The sequence below is a fragment of the Empidonax traillii genome, unplaced genomic scaffold, assembly GCF_003031625.1.
Source record: "Empidonax traillii isolate 1590-97213 ecotype Southwest subspecies unplaced genomic scaffold, ASM303162v1 scaffold407:size753175, whole genome shotgun sequence".
Lineage (NCBI taxonomy): Eukaryota > Metazoa > Chordata > Aves > Passeriformes > Tyrannidae > Empidonax > Empidonax traillii.
Genome location: NW_020955600.1, coordinates 336,719 through 350,247, shown reverse-complemented (window position 1 = coordinate 350,247; position 13,529 = coordinate 336,719). Strand labels below are relative to the sequence as shown.

Sequence of the window (13,529 nt, the reverse complement as noted above, 5' to 3'; positions counted from 1 at the left end):
TTACAGACACTCACTCATAATCTCCTAGCAATTATGCCCACACAAGGAAGGGAGGGTAATGACAGTGCACTCCTTAGCAGAGTCTCCTCACAGAACATGTTCCTACACTCTTTAACTCCAGCTCAGTTTTCAGTGGGAATGCTCAGGACACCAGCAAGCTGCACTTAGGACCTTCATATATTTAATTCATATTAAACTGGAGTAAATCTTTAAGAGGTGAACAGATGTGGCTTTGTGAAAAATTCAAATGAACCAGTCTCAAAACAAGAATCAATTGAAGGGAGCCAGGCTCTGAGCACCCCGGTCCTGCCTCCACATGGAGTGGGCCGGTGCCAGCCAAGCTGGGTTTATCTTGGGAATGCTAATTCCCTAATTCCAATGGGAAAACCCCATGCATGTTTTTCTTTCACGCTGTAATGAAGAAAGAGTGAGGACTGAACTTTTTGGGCTCCCAGCCCATGTCTGTGGCAGAGCTGGCAAAAACTTAAAAGAAAAAATAACAGAAGCAAAGCATTTGGCCAGTGAAGTAATAATAGGATATTGTTAACTATGAAATGAAGGTAAATAAATGGTTTGTCAATTCTATTGGGGCTGCAGTGACCACTTTCCAGTGCTCAATCAGATCCAGTGCTCAATCAGAATGCAAGTCTAGATTCTTGCCAGACACCATGTGCAAACTCGGGGGACAGTGGTCAGGTTTAGGTGCTACTGTCCTGAGCTGGTGCAGGCAAGATCCACAGCTCTGCAGGCACAGTGTTAGTGAGAGGGATGAAAAAAAAAGAAAGAGACTTCATGTCCCTCTGTTAGGTGAAGCTCCCTGGGAATCCTGGACCTCTCTGAGTTTTGCCTTCCTCCAGGGCAGGGATACAGCACAGGGCTCTGTGCAGTCTGGGATTCATACCCGTGCTGTGTTATAGCTTTGGGAGGGGTTACTCCTTCTAACCAGGGTGAGTGAACATCACCCTGCTTTCACTTGTCAAAACATGGAGAAACAAGAAATGAAATGTCCATGGCTGTGTCCTGTCATGGACACAATCCAGTGAAACAGAGCTCTCAGTCTGAATCAACTGACTGCTGCTGAACCATGGGGGAGCCCCAAGTCTCCTCAGAATGTGACTGTATGTGATTACTTAACATCATGGTCAATTTAAAACGTCCCCAAGGGAACAGGAATGCACTCCCCAAATAATCCAACCCTTGTGTAATCCCACTGTCCACATCCCCTTTGGTATGGTCACCACATAATTTAAACACAGAGCTCCCCTCTCTGAGGCTGCTCCTGCCCTCCTGTTGTGAGGCCACTTCTGAGCTCCCACCAGTGTTGTGGGTCATCACATGGCTGCTGAGGAAAAAACCCCCAACCTCTGGGATCCCAGAGCTGCTTCCTGATACCCTAAGGCTCCCACGACTCCACTCCAAGTTTGGTTTGGTCTTGTTACGGAGGGAAAACCAGGAATTGTATCTGGAGCCAAAGGTGTGACCAAATTGGTGGCTTAGGGCATTCAGCGAGCCTGAAGCATTCAAACTCATGGGTGCAAATCAATACATCTCTGCTCCTATCACATCTCTGCTCTTCTAGAGATGGGTTTGGGGAAAAACAAAGAAGTGTTTCTGAAACATCTGTGATCTTTTTTGTTCTCAGAAGCACCTACTTTTAAATGGGTTTTGGAAAAAGAAAGAAGATTGGCAAGGTGGGAGCAAATCTAGTCTTAGAGGGCCTGATTCTTCTTTCACCTTATTTTTACAGCAGTAAGTCACAAATGATAACACAGCTCCCATTCCTGATTTAGGTTGTCAGGGAGTCAGGCTGACTGCCCTCAGCAGCAGCAAAAGAGATCCTGGAAATTTTGGGAAGTAATCAAACTGCAGGTGCTCCTCTGAGCCCAAGGCCCAGGGCAAAATGAGAGATGGGATCAGGTTGAAAAGCAGAGCAGATTTTGAGTTCTGCCCAAATCGGAGCATGTTCAGGCTGGAGTTGCAGATCCTGGCCCTCCCCTTGCTGTGTGCCAAGGTCCTCCTTTGGAGAAGGGAATGAGCCTTTCAGACCACTGAATGCTAATTAGGTAATTTTTCCAGTGTAACTGGTAGCATCAGAAAAGTACATCCAAGGGTAATTAGTTCACATGTCTGATTATAACAGGGATGAGTCTCGCTCCATCGAGAATTGGTGCTTTGAGAAGCTTTAACTGTCTGCTGAACCTTTGCCCTGCTTCCATTTACAAAGGATGTCACCGAGAGAGGAGCTGGGCAGCAAACCCTGAGCCCTGTGTGTGGAAAGGAGCCCTGGCAGCCCCCCCGTGCCCTGGGCTGGTGTTACCTGTGCTCCTGGGCCGTGTACTTGAGCAGCTCTGCCAGCTGCAGGGGGTACTTGCAGATCTTCTGCACCGGTGTGAGCAGGAAGCCGTCGATGGCGATGTCGATCATCTGCTGGAGCAGGCGGCACGCCTCGAAGAAGTGCTGGTACCTGCTGTCCTTCATCAGCTTGGAGAGCTCCATGCACGCATCCAGGTGGTTGTTACAGTACTCGGAATAGATCCAGAATCCATCTTGCTGTGGAGGAACAGGGACACGTCAGGCAGGTGACCCAGCTGGCCAACAACACATCCCAGCCAGAGAAGGGCAGGGGGAGACGGGAGACTGGGGAGAAATCCTTCCCTCTCAGGGGGGGCAGGCCCTGGCACAGGGTGCCCAGAGAAGCTGTGGCTGCCCCAGCCCTGGAAGTGTCCAAGGCCAGGTTGGAGCAACCTGGGCTGGTGGAAGGTGTCCCTGCCTGTGGCAGGGGTGGCACTGGGTGGGCTTTAAGGTCCCTTCCAACCCAAACCAGTCTGGGGTTCTAAGAAAGCACACCCTACACAGGAGGAAGGACAGATCCCAGAGTACTCTTCCTGTTTGGAGGGGGTGCTGATTGCTCTGGGGGAGAAGGGGGCAGAGAGGGCCCTGCACACATGGCTGAGATCCTGCAGGTGCAGGTGTGTTACTGGGAACCTTGTGGATGTTCTCAGTTTCAAATTGTGCCATGGTATTTTCACCAGAAAAGGTAAAGGTCTCTAGATTTTGCTAAGACAAGACGACAACCTTTCTAGAGCTCTTTTCCTGAAAGATCACAAAGCATCTGGCAAGAGTTTAGGAGCTGGGTATGAATGAAATTCTCTTTACCAACAGGGACCCCGAGGCACCAACCACTGTGGGGATTTCCCCGGAGCCAGAGAGCCAGAAAGCACCAAAGAATGGAAAAACCAAGAAAAAACCCACTCACACGTGCCCCCTTCCACCTTTTGCACTGGTCTAATAAGTCTTTTGGTGCCAATTTTGTTGGAATTTCCTTTTTCTGCCGTCACTGACCACAGACCTGCCCTCACCCTTAACTCAGGCTTGATTCATCTGGGCCACACAGACAAGGCAATGAAAGTTCACAGAAAAATTTCACTGGAACAGAGATGGACATAACCTGACTGCCCAGCATTCCAAAGTAAAGTGCAGTTGAGACAGCCCAGCTAAAGCCCAGGTGTTGTAGACCATCCCGAGATGCTCCATCGGGTTGTGGCCAATGCCTTACAAACTACAGAAGGACAGACTTTCTTTTGTAAAAACACACTTGCCCAGCAATTCTTATTTCTCAGTCCCTGAGGTCCCAAATAACCTGCCCTTCTGGGAACAAGGGAGGCCTGGTGTCCTTCCCAGCCCCCCGATTGAGCCATTCACTGATAGCTCTCCCTTCCTGAAGCAAATGAGGAATAAAATGCTTTGCAGATCCATGGACAGGATCTTACCATCCTCATCCCTCAGTTTCCCCAAATGGCTAAACAGGGATCATTTATCAGGAGTTTATCAGCCAGCTTTCAGCCCCTGTCTGGCGACAGGCAAGTCTCAGATCTTCCTCTGAATAACAGCAGCAATTCTTACTGTTGTCACTATCAATGACTTGACAGCACAGCCTCAAGTCATGACATTTTAGCTACTGATTCTCACCAAGATTCCGAACATCTTCTGGGCACAGAGGTGGAATGTGATGCTGCTCTGGAAGGAGCAGCAGAGATTGCAGGCTCTGATTAAAGCCTGTTAACACCTCATGCACCTGGCTCAGGAGGAAACCTGCCTTCAAGGAGAGGACCAGCGATGCCTAAGAGATGTGTGAACCTCTAGGGATGCCCTGCTGAAGTTTCAGGAATGTCTGTCAGGAATTTCTCTAGCAGGAAATGAACAACTGCCAGCTCAGCCCTGACCCAGCACAGGACCTGCAGCCCAGGAGCACCTGTGAGCTCTGATACCACCCTTCCTTCTCCCTCAAGGAAAGCCTTCAACTGCAGGGCTGTCATTTTCTTGACATTTCCTGACATGTTCCCAACACTGGCCAATTTATCAGCTCCTGTAGTACATGGCTGTGGAACAGGAGGATGGGCTGGGCAACTGAAGATGTGTGGGTGTTTCATCCCTTGCAAGTGCATCTCAGGGCCCCAGGAAACAGCCCAGGCATCTGCTCTCCTCTACTTTTCTTGTGTAATGCACAATTAAGGCCTCTTTTCACCTCTCTGAACCTTCTTACCTCCTCCAATCTTCTGCTCACCCATGACATGACCAGGAGGCCTGTGAGGGGGTTCTGTAGGTGAGACATCACACCTACATAACATGATTAAGGGTGGATGTGAAAAGGTGCTGGGATTCAGATGTACTGGGGGCTATCCAGCTGTATGCTCTAGGTTCTCCCTCCTCTGTATCTCACAAGGCAGATGGAGAGCCATGGAGTAGTCCCTGATATGTAACCAGAACACTGTGACGCACAAAAGTTACCCTGAGTGGTTCCTGCCTCCTGACTTTTTCTCCTCCCACCCCCACCCACAGCCCCCCATTCCCAAACCAACCCCCAAAGTCCCAAACAAGATGCCAGCAGCACTCACGTGCTCCAGGAAACACGGTCCAATCTCACTGAGATGGGGGTCCTCGTTGTTGTACTGCTTCTCCAAGTCCCGGACAAAGCCCATCTGAAATCTGTAGATGTCTTCGATGTTCCCAAAGATGATTTTTAGCTGTTCATCACTGAACATGTCCCTCCTCTTCCGGCACTGCTTTAGGTAACCCTGCAAGGAGCAGGAAAAAGCAATTTGCAGAGAACAGCAAAACCTGGCTGACAGCTCCAGAGAGGTGTGTTCCACTGTTGTAGGCCTGCTCCTTCCAAACCCACTGCCTTCCAACACCTGACACCAGAGCAGCTCCCACAAACACTGCTGCTTCCATGTCCCCTTCAGCGGCACATGGTGTTACAGGCAAAGCTGCAAGGGGAGTTGGAGCATCTGCCCAACTCTGATTTCTCCTTTCAGCCACAGCAATCAGGGCAAGGAAGCTGTTTGATATCTTTATCAAGGTCTGTTTAATACCTTTCCAATGCTCTGGATGAGGGGATTGAATGCACCCTTAGTAAGTTTGCAGGGAACACCAAGGTAGGCAGGAGAGCTGATGTGCTGGAGGGTGAGAAGGTTGTACAGACACTGAGCAAAACACTTCATCCTCCTGTGCTTCACCTGTGTGGATGACCAACATGGGATCACAGAATTGTTAAGGCTGGAAACGGTTTCTAAGACCATGGAGTCCCAGCATAATGATTTAGAGCAGAAACTTTGCAAGGCTATAACTGGCCTGGTCCGTTCTGCAGCCTCTTAACTGAAAAAGAAGTAACATGGGGAGCATCAGGAGATGACTTTGCTTACTTTGCTTGCCTTTATTATATAGGAAGAGAAAAAAAAAAAAAGGAGGGAAGAAAATGCCAGCAGCTCCAGAGGAATGCTATATTTGGGAAGTCAGGATGCTTAGTCACACAGCCACACTGCCAGCTGGTGACACGCAGCTGCTGGGCCACAATCAACCATTGGAACACTGTAATAAACCTTCCCTCAGCCTCACCATGTGGTTCCTGGTGGGGAGAGCTTCAAACACACGAATGAGAAATGCAACTTTGGCCGACCTGGCCAGGACCCAACCTCTGTGATGTCCAGCTGAGCTCGGAGGACGCTGTTACCCTGAGCTTCCTGGCTTTTCAGCCTGAGTTACAGAATACCTTCTGCATTTCCTAACCCAGGTCTCTCTTCCTGCAGGAGCTCCTTGATGACTCATTTCCCTGGGTTTCCCTGTCTCATTTTTCCAGGCCAGGAGGAACGGGAGCAGGCTGGTTCCCACGCTGCCGGACGGTCGCGGGGCAAACCAGAACTCAGACTCGGGAGGAACGACGCAGAGCATCAATCCGTGCTGCTGCTCATGTTTCCCTGCTTATCTCAGAATGGCTTTGCAAACACCCAGAGAAAAAGCTGTGCCCTGCCACGAGGCCAGGCTGCCCCTGGCAGGGCTCCGGTGCCGGCGGTGCCGGCGATGCCCACGAGCCGCCTGAGCCGGGACTTGTGCCCGCCCCGGGCTGCCTGCAGGCAGTAGCCTGCCCTCCCACTCTGCTCGGTGACATCCCTCCCTGCCTGATTCCTGCGAACATCTCTCAGCCCTGGGGTTGCCACTGGCTGTGACTCCCGCCCTGACTGTTCCCATCCTTCCCTGACTGTTCCCATCCTCCCATATTCCCGTCCTCCCTGTGCTGGTTCATCCCTTCGCCACAGTCACGTGTTTGCAGGAGCTGAGGCAGCACATTTCTGCACAGGCATCTGTAAAAGCACAGGGAAAATACAGGAATGTGTGGAGTTCCCAAGCCTTATTCTCTCTATCCAGCCAGTGCCTTTGGATGGGTGGTTTCCAGCACAAGCAGGAAAAGGGAGGCTGAAGATTTATATATAACACACAGCAAGAGGCAGCTAGAAGGCTGCTGCAGAGTTTTTCCACTAAATTTACTTCTGTTACATAAAACAATGTCATCTTCCTTCTGCTCATCCCGTCAGGTTTGCTCAGAGAAGGGATAGCTGACTGATGAGCAGATGTTGAAGAGTGTTTTGCTCAATGAATACCTAAAAATAGCGGCCAAACTGTCTCTCTTTAAAGTACTTTTCCATGTAGTCCCTAAAGTATAGGCCAAAGTTGGAAAGTATTTGCAGGAGGTTAAGTGCTAAGTTTTCTTCACCCCAGAGTGGATTTAGGAGAGCTGGACTGACCATCTATCCATCCATCCATCCATCCATCCATCCATCCATCCATCCATCCATCCTTGCTGCCTGTCTGAGAGCAGGGGGAAGGAGAGAACGAGGAGGTAACAGCCACTGCAGGCTGTAACTTCAAAGGCAGCTGTGAGGATATTCCAATTTTTTTCCTCTCTGAGCTGTTTTAGGGCTGTCTACAATGCCCTGTAACCTCCCTCAGCTTTTATAGCACCATTTGGGTTATAAAACACTGTGCAGGGTTCAGAGCATGCAGGTGAGTGTGGTGCTGATATGCAAATACACAGAATAAGCACAAGAGCAAAGCTGAGACTCTTTGAACTGAAGAGGCAAACCAGAGCCATGTCTGGTGCCAGGATTCTACAGCACTTACTCAAATACCTGTTACAGCCACCACTGAATGTCAGGCACTGTGACTGCACTAAAATATAGAACAAAGTCCTGGAGGAACACAAGCTTGTTCCTCAACAGGGCAACAATCAGCCAGATCCAAAGCAGAAAAACAAGGTGTGGACAAGCAAGATGTGCAAGACAGATATGCAGCACAGACCCAAAGAGCTCTCTGCAGTCACCCTCCAGTCTGGTATCCACAGAGGACAGACTGGGCACACCAGGGAAGCAGCAGCTCCTCAGCCCTGGGCCTCTGAGGGAGGGCACCACTGCTGCCAAGCAGGTTTTCTGCTGCTTCGCTCTGAGGCAGCACAAGAAAGTGCTTTTCATCCATCTCTGAGGATGAGTGAGGCTGAAGGATCCAGACCACGTGGGGGCTCGTCTCGTCAGCCCCGCACAGCGGCCCCGGCCTGACACGCTGAGCTGCGACCAGGAGGTGTTCCATGCGGCACTCAGAGCTGTCCTGGCACCCAGGCGAGGCTGAGGTGGAATCCAGTCGACATTATTAAAAAATAAATTCAAAGCGAAATTACTTGGAAAAGAGCAGAATGCAGCACTGGAAGTTGGCTGCCCTTTCCCACCTCCCACCTCCCAGTGGCTTGTAACACGGAGGATTCCTTTGATCTCTCAATTGCCTCGCTGTTCCCATCCAAGCCCTGTCACTTCTGCCTCTAACACCTCCTTAAATTGAGCTGTGTCTTCCTAATCCCTCTGTTAGTCCAAATCCTGCTCATTTTTCAAAGCCTGGCACCCTCCTCTTCCTTCTGCCTCTGGTTCTTCCACCTGCACTCCCCAAACCAAACCCCCTCCCTTCCCCTCTGCTCCCCCCGAGGCTCCTGCCCTGGACAGACCCTGTGCCCTCCCAGGATCAAACCCCAGGGGCAGCAGGTTTCTTTTCAAGCCCAGAGATGGCCACACATCCAGGAAATCATGGAATCACAGAATCAGTAAGATTGGAAAAGCCCTCCAGGATCATCAAGTCCACCACCACCACCTTGCTCACCACTAAAACACATCCTCAAGTGCCTCATCCACACATTTGTTTTACATTTACAGGGATGGTGACTCCACCACTGCCCTGGCCAGCCTGTTCCAATGCTTTACAACCCTTTCCATGAAGAAATTTTTCCTAATATCTAACCTAACCCTCCCCTGGCACAACTTGAGGCCATTCCCGCTTGTCCTGCCCCTGTTACCTGGGAGCAGGATGTGGTGCTTTACAGTACAGGGCTGAACAGCACTGCCTGCCAGTAAGGTTGGTTACTGCTACCCCTCCTAAAAAACTCGTTTTTAGTAGTTTATTTCTTTTCTAAGCATTAAGTGCTAACCCTGAAATTCCTACTGCTGGGTATTTCCTTAAGGCTCAGTTCTTTATTCTTTCTTTTCATAGAATCATCTTAGAATCACAGAATGGTTTGGGTTGGAAGGGACCTTAAAGACCATCCAGTCCCACCCCCTGCCACGGGCAGGGACACCTTCCACTGGCCCATCCAACTTCCAAGCCCCATCCAACCTGGCCTTGGACACTTCCAGGGCTGGGGCAGCCACAGCTTCTCTGGGCAACCTGTGCCAGGGCCTGCCCACCCTCCCAGCCAAGAATTCCTTCCCAATATCTCATCTAACCCTGCCTCCTGTCAGTTTGAAGCCATCCCCCCTCGTCCTGTCACTCCAGGCCCTTGTAAATAGTCTCTCTCCATCTTTCTTGCAGGCTCCCTTCAGGTCCTGTAAGGCCCCACTTAGGTCACCCCAAAGCTTCTCTTCTTCAGGCTGAACATTCCAATTTTTCCCTTTGGTGATATTTCAGATGATCCATCCACTCCTGATAATGCAATCCAAGCAAAACTCCACCTTTTAACCCCCAGCACAAATCTCCACAGAAGTGTTTCACCCAGCAGCAGTTCAGTCCTTCATGCCCTAAGTGAGGGCACAGCACCATCCCCGGGGGCAGTGGGGCAGTGGGATGGGGAACTCCCTCCAAGCAGCTGGTGTTTGCCAGCTCCTGAGCTCCTGGCTTGGCCAGGCTCATGCCAGGGGTGTTCTGAGTAATAACATGGTGTACAATAATTGAGCAGCAGGTGTTGGAAATACATTCTGAAGCAGAAGAGAGAAATGGGAGGGCTCTTAATCACTATCCTTGGTAACAACCACATATCCTAAAGTGCCTCTCTGGTATTAGGATTTGTTATTCATTACAGCTCAGCAACAAGAGCATGACCACACACTGCTAAACTCAGCACTAAATCAGGCTCAGGCTTTGCCACCCAGCCAGGGCCCCTCTGCCACCCCCTCCAATGCCTCACAGGGCTGCTGTTCCGCCTGACACCCTAAAATAAAGAGCCGAGGGAAGCAGGGAATTTGCCACTGTCAGAGCACTCCTGCAGCTCATCGGGCGTTGTGTGGTGCCTGCTCGTCCTGAGGCACAAATCACACCTGTTATCCATCAGGGGCACTGGGAGCTCCATCCAGCCACTCTCTGCATCTCCAGTCACGCTGTGTCCAAATGCCCGGGATGACAGAGCTGTCTCCGGGCCTTCTCCAGGAAAAGGGATCGCTCTGATTAAACTGAGCACAACGAGGCTCTCTGCAGCGAGGCACAACCCATCATTTCACAGATGAGAATGCCCATCTCAGTCCTCCTCCTTCCTTAGCAGAGGCAGCTGAATCATTTCCTGGTGCCCTACCTGGAGGTCAGATTTATCCCCTCGATACCATTTTGTATCACACAGAGCAAAGCAAGAGCTTTCCAGATCCCTCTCCTAACTGGGACACACCATTAGGTGCAGTAAATCAGTGTCACCCCACGGATGTCACTGCACCTGTACCTGGCTGGAAGCACAGTGACGTGGCTGGAGATGCAAGTTAAGGTTTATTTAGTTTTTTGACAGAAAAGTGCAAATGCAGAAAAAGAAATGGTATGTGGAAAAGTGCCTGCAGTTCTTCCCTTCTCCAATGCAAAGCTCCCTGACTGAAATAGCACAGTGAAATTAAGCTCATTTGTTTCCAAATTGAAATCCCAAGACTCTTCCATATTTGAGAAGAGTCACAGATGCTTTTTGGATGGCTGCTCTGCCTCATCAGGAGACAGGCAGCAAGTAGGAAGGGAGGAAGACATTCTTCTAAGCAGAATCCACAAGGGGCTTCACCACACTGACTGGGCACAGGCTCACTAAATCCTAAACATTCCAAGGGATGAGCTGAAAGGCATCCATGGGCTTTGATTTCGGTGCTAGCAAACTTGTGCCTCTCAGAGATAAGTACGTGCTCTCCACAGAATGCCCAAGCTGTCCTGCTGCCCTCCCAGGGCAACTGTGCACTCCCCTCCCTACACACCCAGCACCACACTCTCTGCATGCTGGGCTCAGCTCAGGGCACTAATCCCACGCAAGGGGTTGTAGAGGTTAATTGTAACATCATGAAGAAGAATGAAATCGGGGATGAGTGGGGTCAGTCACTAAAATCCATTTGTTTGCTGGTTTCCTTCCACTGGATAAATCTAATGTACTTCATTTCTCATGGTGCAAGCATTTTTCCATCAGTCTCACCATAAGCAAAGGCAACTGGGGGCCATCCTGAGCCAGGGGAAATTGTGAACCTGATATGAGAGGCACAGATGACATGGGTAACTGATTGGTTTAATTACAACCTCATTTCCTCAATCACAAGTTCAAAAGTAGATGGCATTGGGTTTTAATTAAGAGGACTGCTTGAAGGTTCTCAACCTCATCATGTTTCAGTCAAAGAGGTATGGAATAAAGGGCAGGAAATTGTACTTTCAGTTAATACAAACTGAAGGAATTATAAGATCCAGCAGAAAATTCTCAGAACTATCAATACTTATCGACAGATGCTGCTCCTCTATAGACACACCACTCAAACGCACTGTGGCTTTTTCCCAAATAACCCATGGACAAACCTCTCCTGACAGCCCACTGTGTCCCGCTGAGTTCCCAGGGACACAGCCCATGGACAAACCCTCAGCCCCTGGACAAAGCCTCCCTGTGGGCAGCCCCCAGGGTCCCAGCCCTACCTCGCAGATGTCCTTGAGGTGTTTGATGTAGTGGCGCTCGGTGCTCATGATCTCGTTGATGACGTTGGCTCTCATCTGGTCGCGGTTCTGCACGGTCCTGCCCAGGCACAGGCAGTCGGCGCTGGGATCCAAGTGGCCATTCTGCACATCGCTGGTCCCCTCCTCCACCCCATCCTCCTGGTTTACCCATAGCTGTGAGGAGCAGAGGGGAGAGCAAAGGGCTTATTCACAGCAGCATCAGGAGCCAACGAGTCAGGGTCGGCTGGTTTTTGGGAGGTCCACTCCCTCCCTGCCCCCACGGCGGTCAGCAGGGCTCACAGCCCACACAGCCCATTTCTGGGGTTCCCCAAAGGCTGCCCACACACTGCCCAGCTCTGCCCATGAGCGAGGGGTTGCAGCTGTTGGCTGTTCTGGTCCCAAATACAAAATAATCACGTGAAAGGGTGGCTGAGCCCTGGATGCTGCCACGTGCTCCAAGGCAAGGCGGGCGAGTGTAAACCAGACCAGTCTGAGGAGAACTGCAGGTACTGGGGTAAAGCACTGCTGTGCCAGTTCCTGCCCACCTCCACCTGGGGTCTGTCTGAACAGGAGGGTCCTCTGGAAGGAGGGATAAGCCCTTTCCAGGTGGCTGATTTAAGGCCAAGATGAGTCGGTTCAGAGATGTGAATGGAAGTGCACATCAGAAAACCCCCAGGCTGTTTTCCTGGGGTTTCTGTAACAGCCCAGGCCAGGGGATGTGAGTGAGCATTGATTTCATTTCACAGCAGATTTCCTCAACAGTTCACATGAACAGCTTTTCTGACTCAGGCAAATCCCCCCTCTCAGCATCCCGAGATTGGGATCCCCAACCCACAGGAACAGCACTGAGTAAGCCTCCGAAAACCTGGGGGCTGAGGGCAGCTTGGGAAGGGGTGCCAAGCACTGAATATTCTACAACTGAATAATTACAAGAAGCAATGAAAAAGTGCCACTCTGTTTGCAGCACACTGAAGTTTCTTTCCATCATCAAACAAAAAACCTACACTGAAATTGCAAACTAAAAGTTAACACACTCTCTAGTCTGTGTCTCTGAGCAAGCCTGTGCTCTGCACTCAACAGACGGAGCAAGGGCCTCCTTCTGTTACCTTTTCCCCCAAATAAAACCTGACTAAAATAATTCTGATTGACTCAAACTGGGCTCAAGGTAGTTTGTAAACAAACATTAAATAAAGCTTACAGCTGACAGAAACGTCCCTGTCTTACATAGATCACCTCAGCTTCGATGGAAATCAAGAAACTTCTCAGCATTTAAAGCCCAAATACTGGGGACTTTCAAACATAAAAATTCATGTACCTATGAGCAGTGGAACTGTCCACACACACAGCACATGGGGAACTAACAGCACCATTAACCTGATCTCCAGGCTTCCCTTCAGTGTTAATAGTTTTTCATACACTCCTATTATTCAGCTTATATTAGGCTTTAAACAGATTGTAAAGGGCAGTGTTCCTGCAAATTAGTGAAGTAAAAACCCCCAAACCTGCTCATGCTCCTTCCCTGCTTTCCCAACCAACACCGTGATCTGCTAAACCACCCCGTGCAGCTCCCACGTTTTGCCATCCTACTGGGAGTTCTAAAGGCCATAAACCCCCAAACCCATCTCTTCTCCAGCAGAATGTCAACGCTGCTGCAAACCTGGGGGATAAAACAACCCCAAAGCAATCAAAAGCCAAACTCATTCCCAAGTGTGCCCAGTGTCTGGAGCTGCTGGGGGCTGGACATGAGGGTGTAGGGCAGCAGTGCCCATTTAAATACCAAGATGCCTCTTCCTTGGGCCACCAGCCCTGCCTTGAGCTGCTGCCCCTGGGCTGTGCCCAAGCAGTGCCAGGTGCATCCCAAGGCAGCCCATCTGCCCAGGTGAGCCAGTGGCAGAGCCAGAATGGATCCAGCATCCTGCCTGCTGTGCCCACGTGTGCCCTGCCTGTCCCCCTGCACCGACACGTGGAACCTCCTGCTGCACATCAGGAGAGCAGAGGGATGTGCCAAAACC

General features: G+C 50.5%; 1 protein-coding gene across 12 annotated transcripts in view; it reads right to left on the bottom strand.

Annotated features, from left to right (window-relative positions):
• ARHGEF9 (Cdc42 guanine nucleotide exchange factor 9) overlaps window positions 1-13,529 on the bottom strand; it is a 207,593-nt gene that overhangs the window by 38,997 nt on the left and 155,067 nt on the right. For all 12 annotated transcript variants that reach the window (XM_027893816.1, XM_027893818.1, XM_027893820.1 and 9 more), the window contains 3 exons: window positions 11,500-11,691; window positions 4,896-5,075; window positions 2,318-2,550 (listed from right to left, as the gene is read on the bottom strand). In XM_027893816.1, the coding sequence (XP_027749617.1) occupies window positions 2,318-2,550; window positions 4,896-5,075; window positions 11,500-11,691 (605 nt within the window). The remainder of the gene's footprint in view (window positions 1-2,317; window positions 2,551-4,895; window positions 5,076-11,499; window positions 11,692-13,529) is intronic.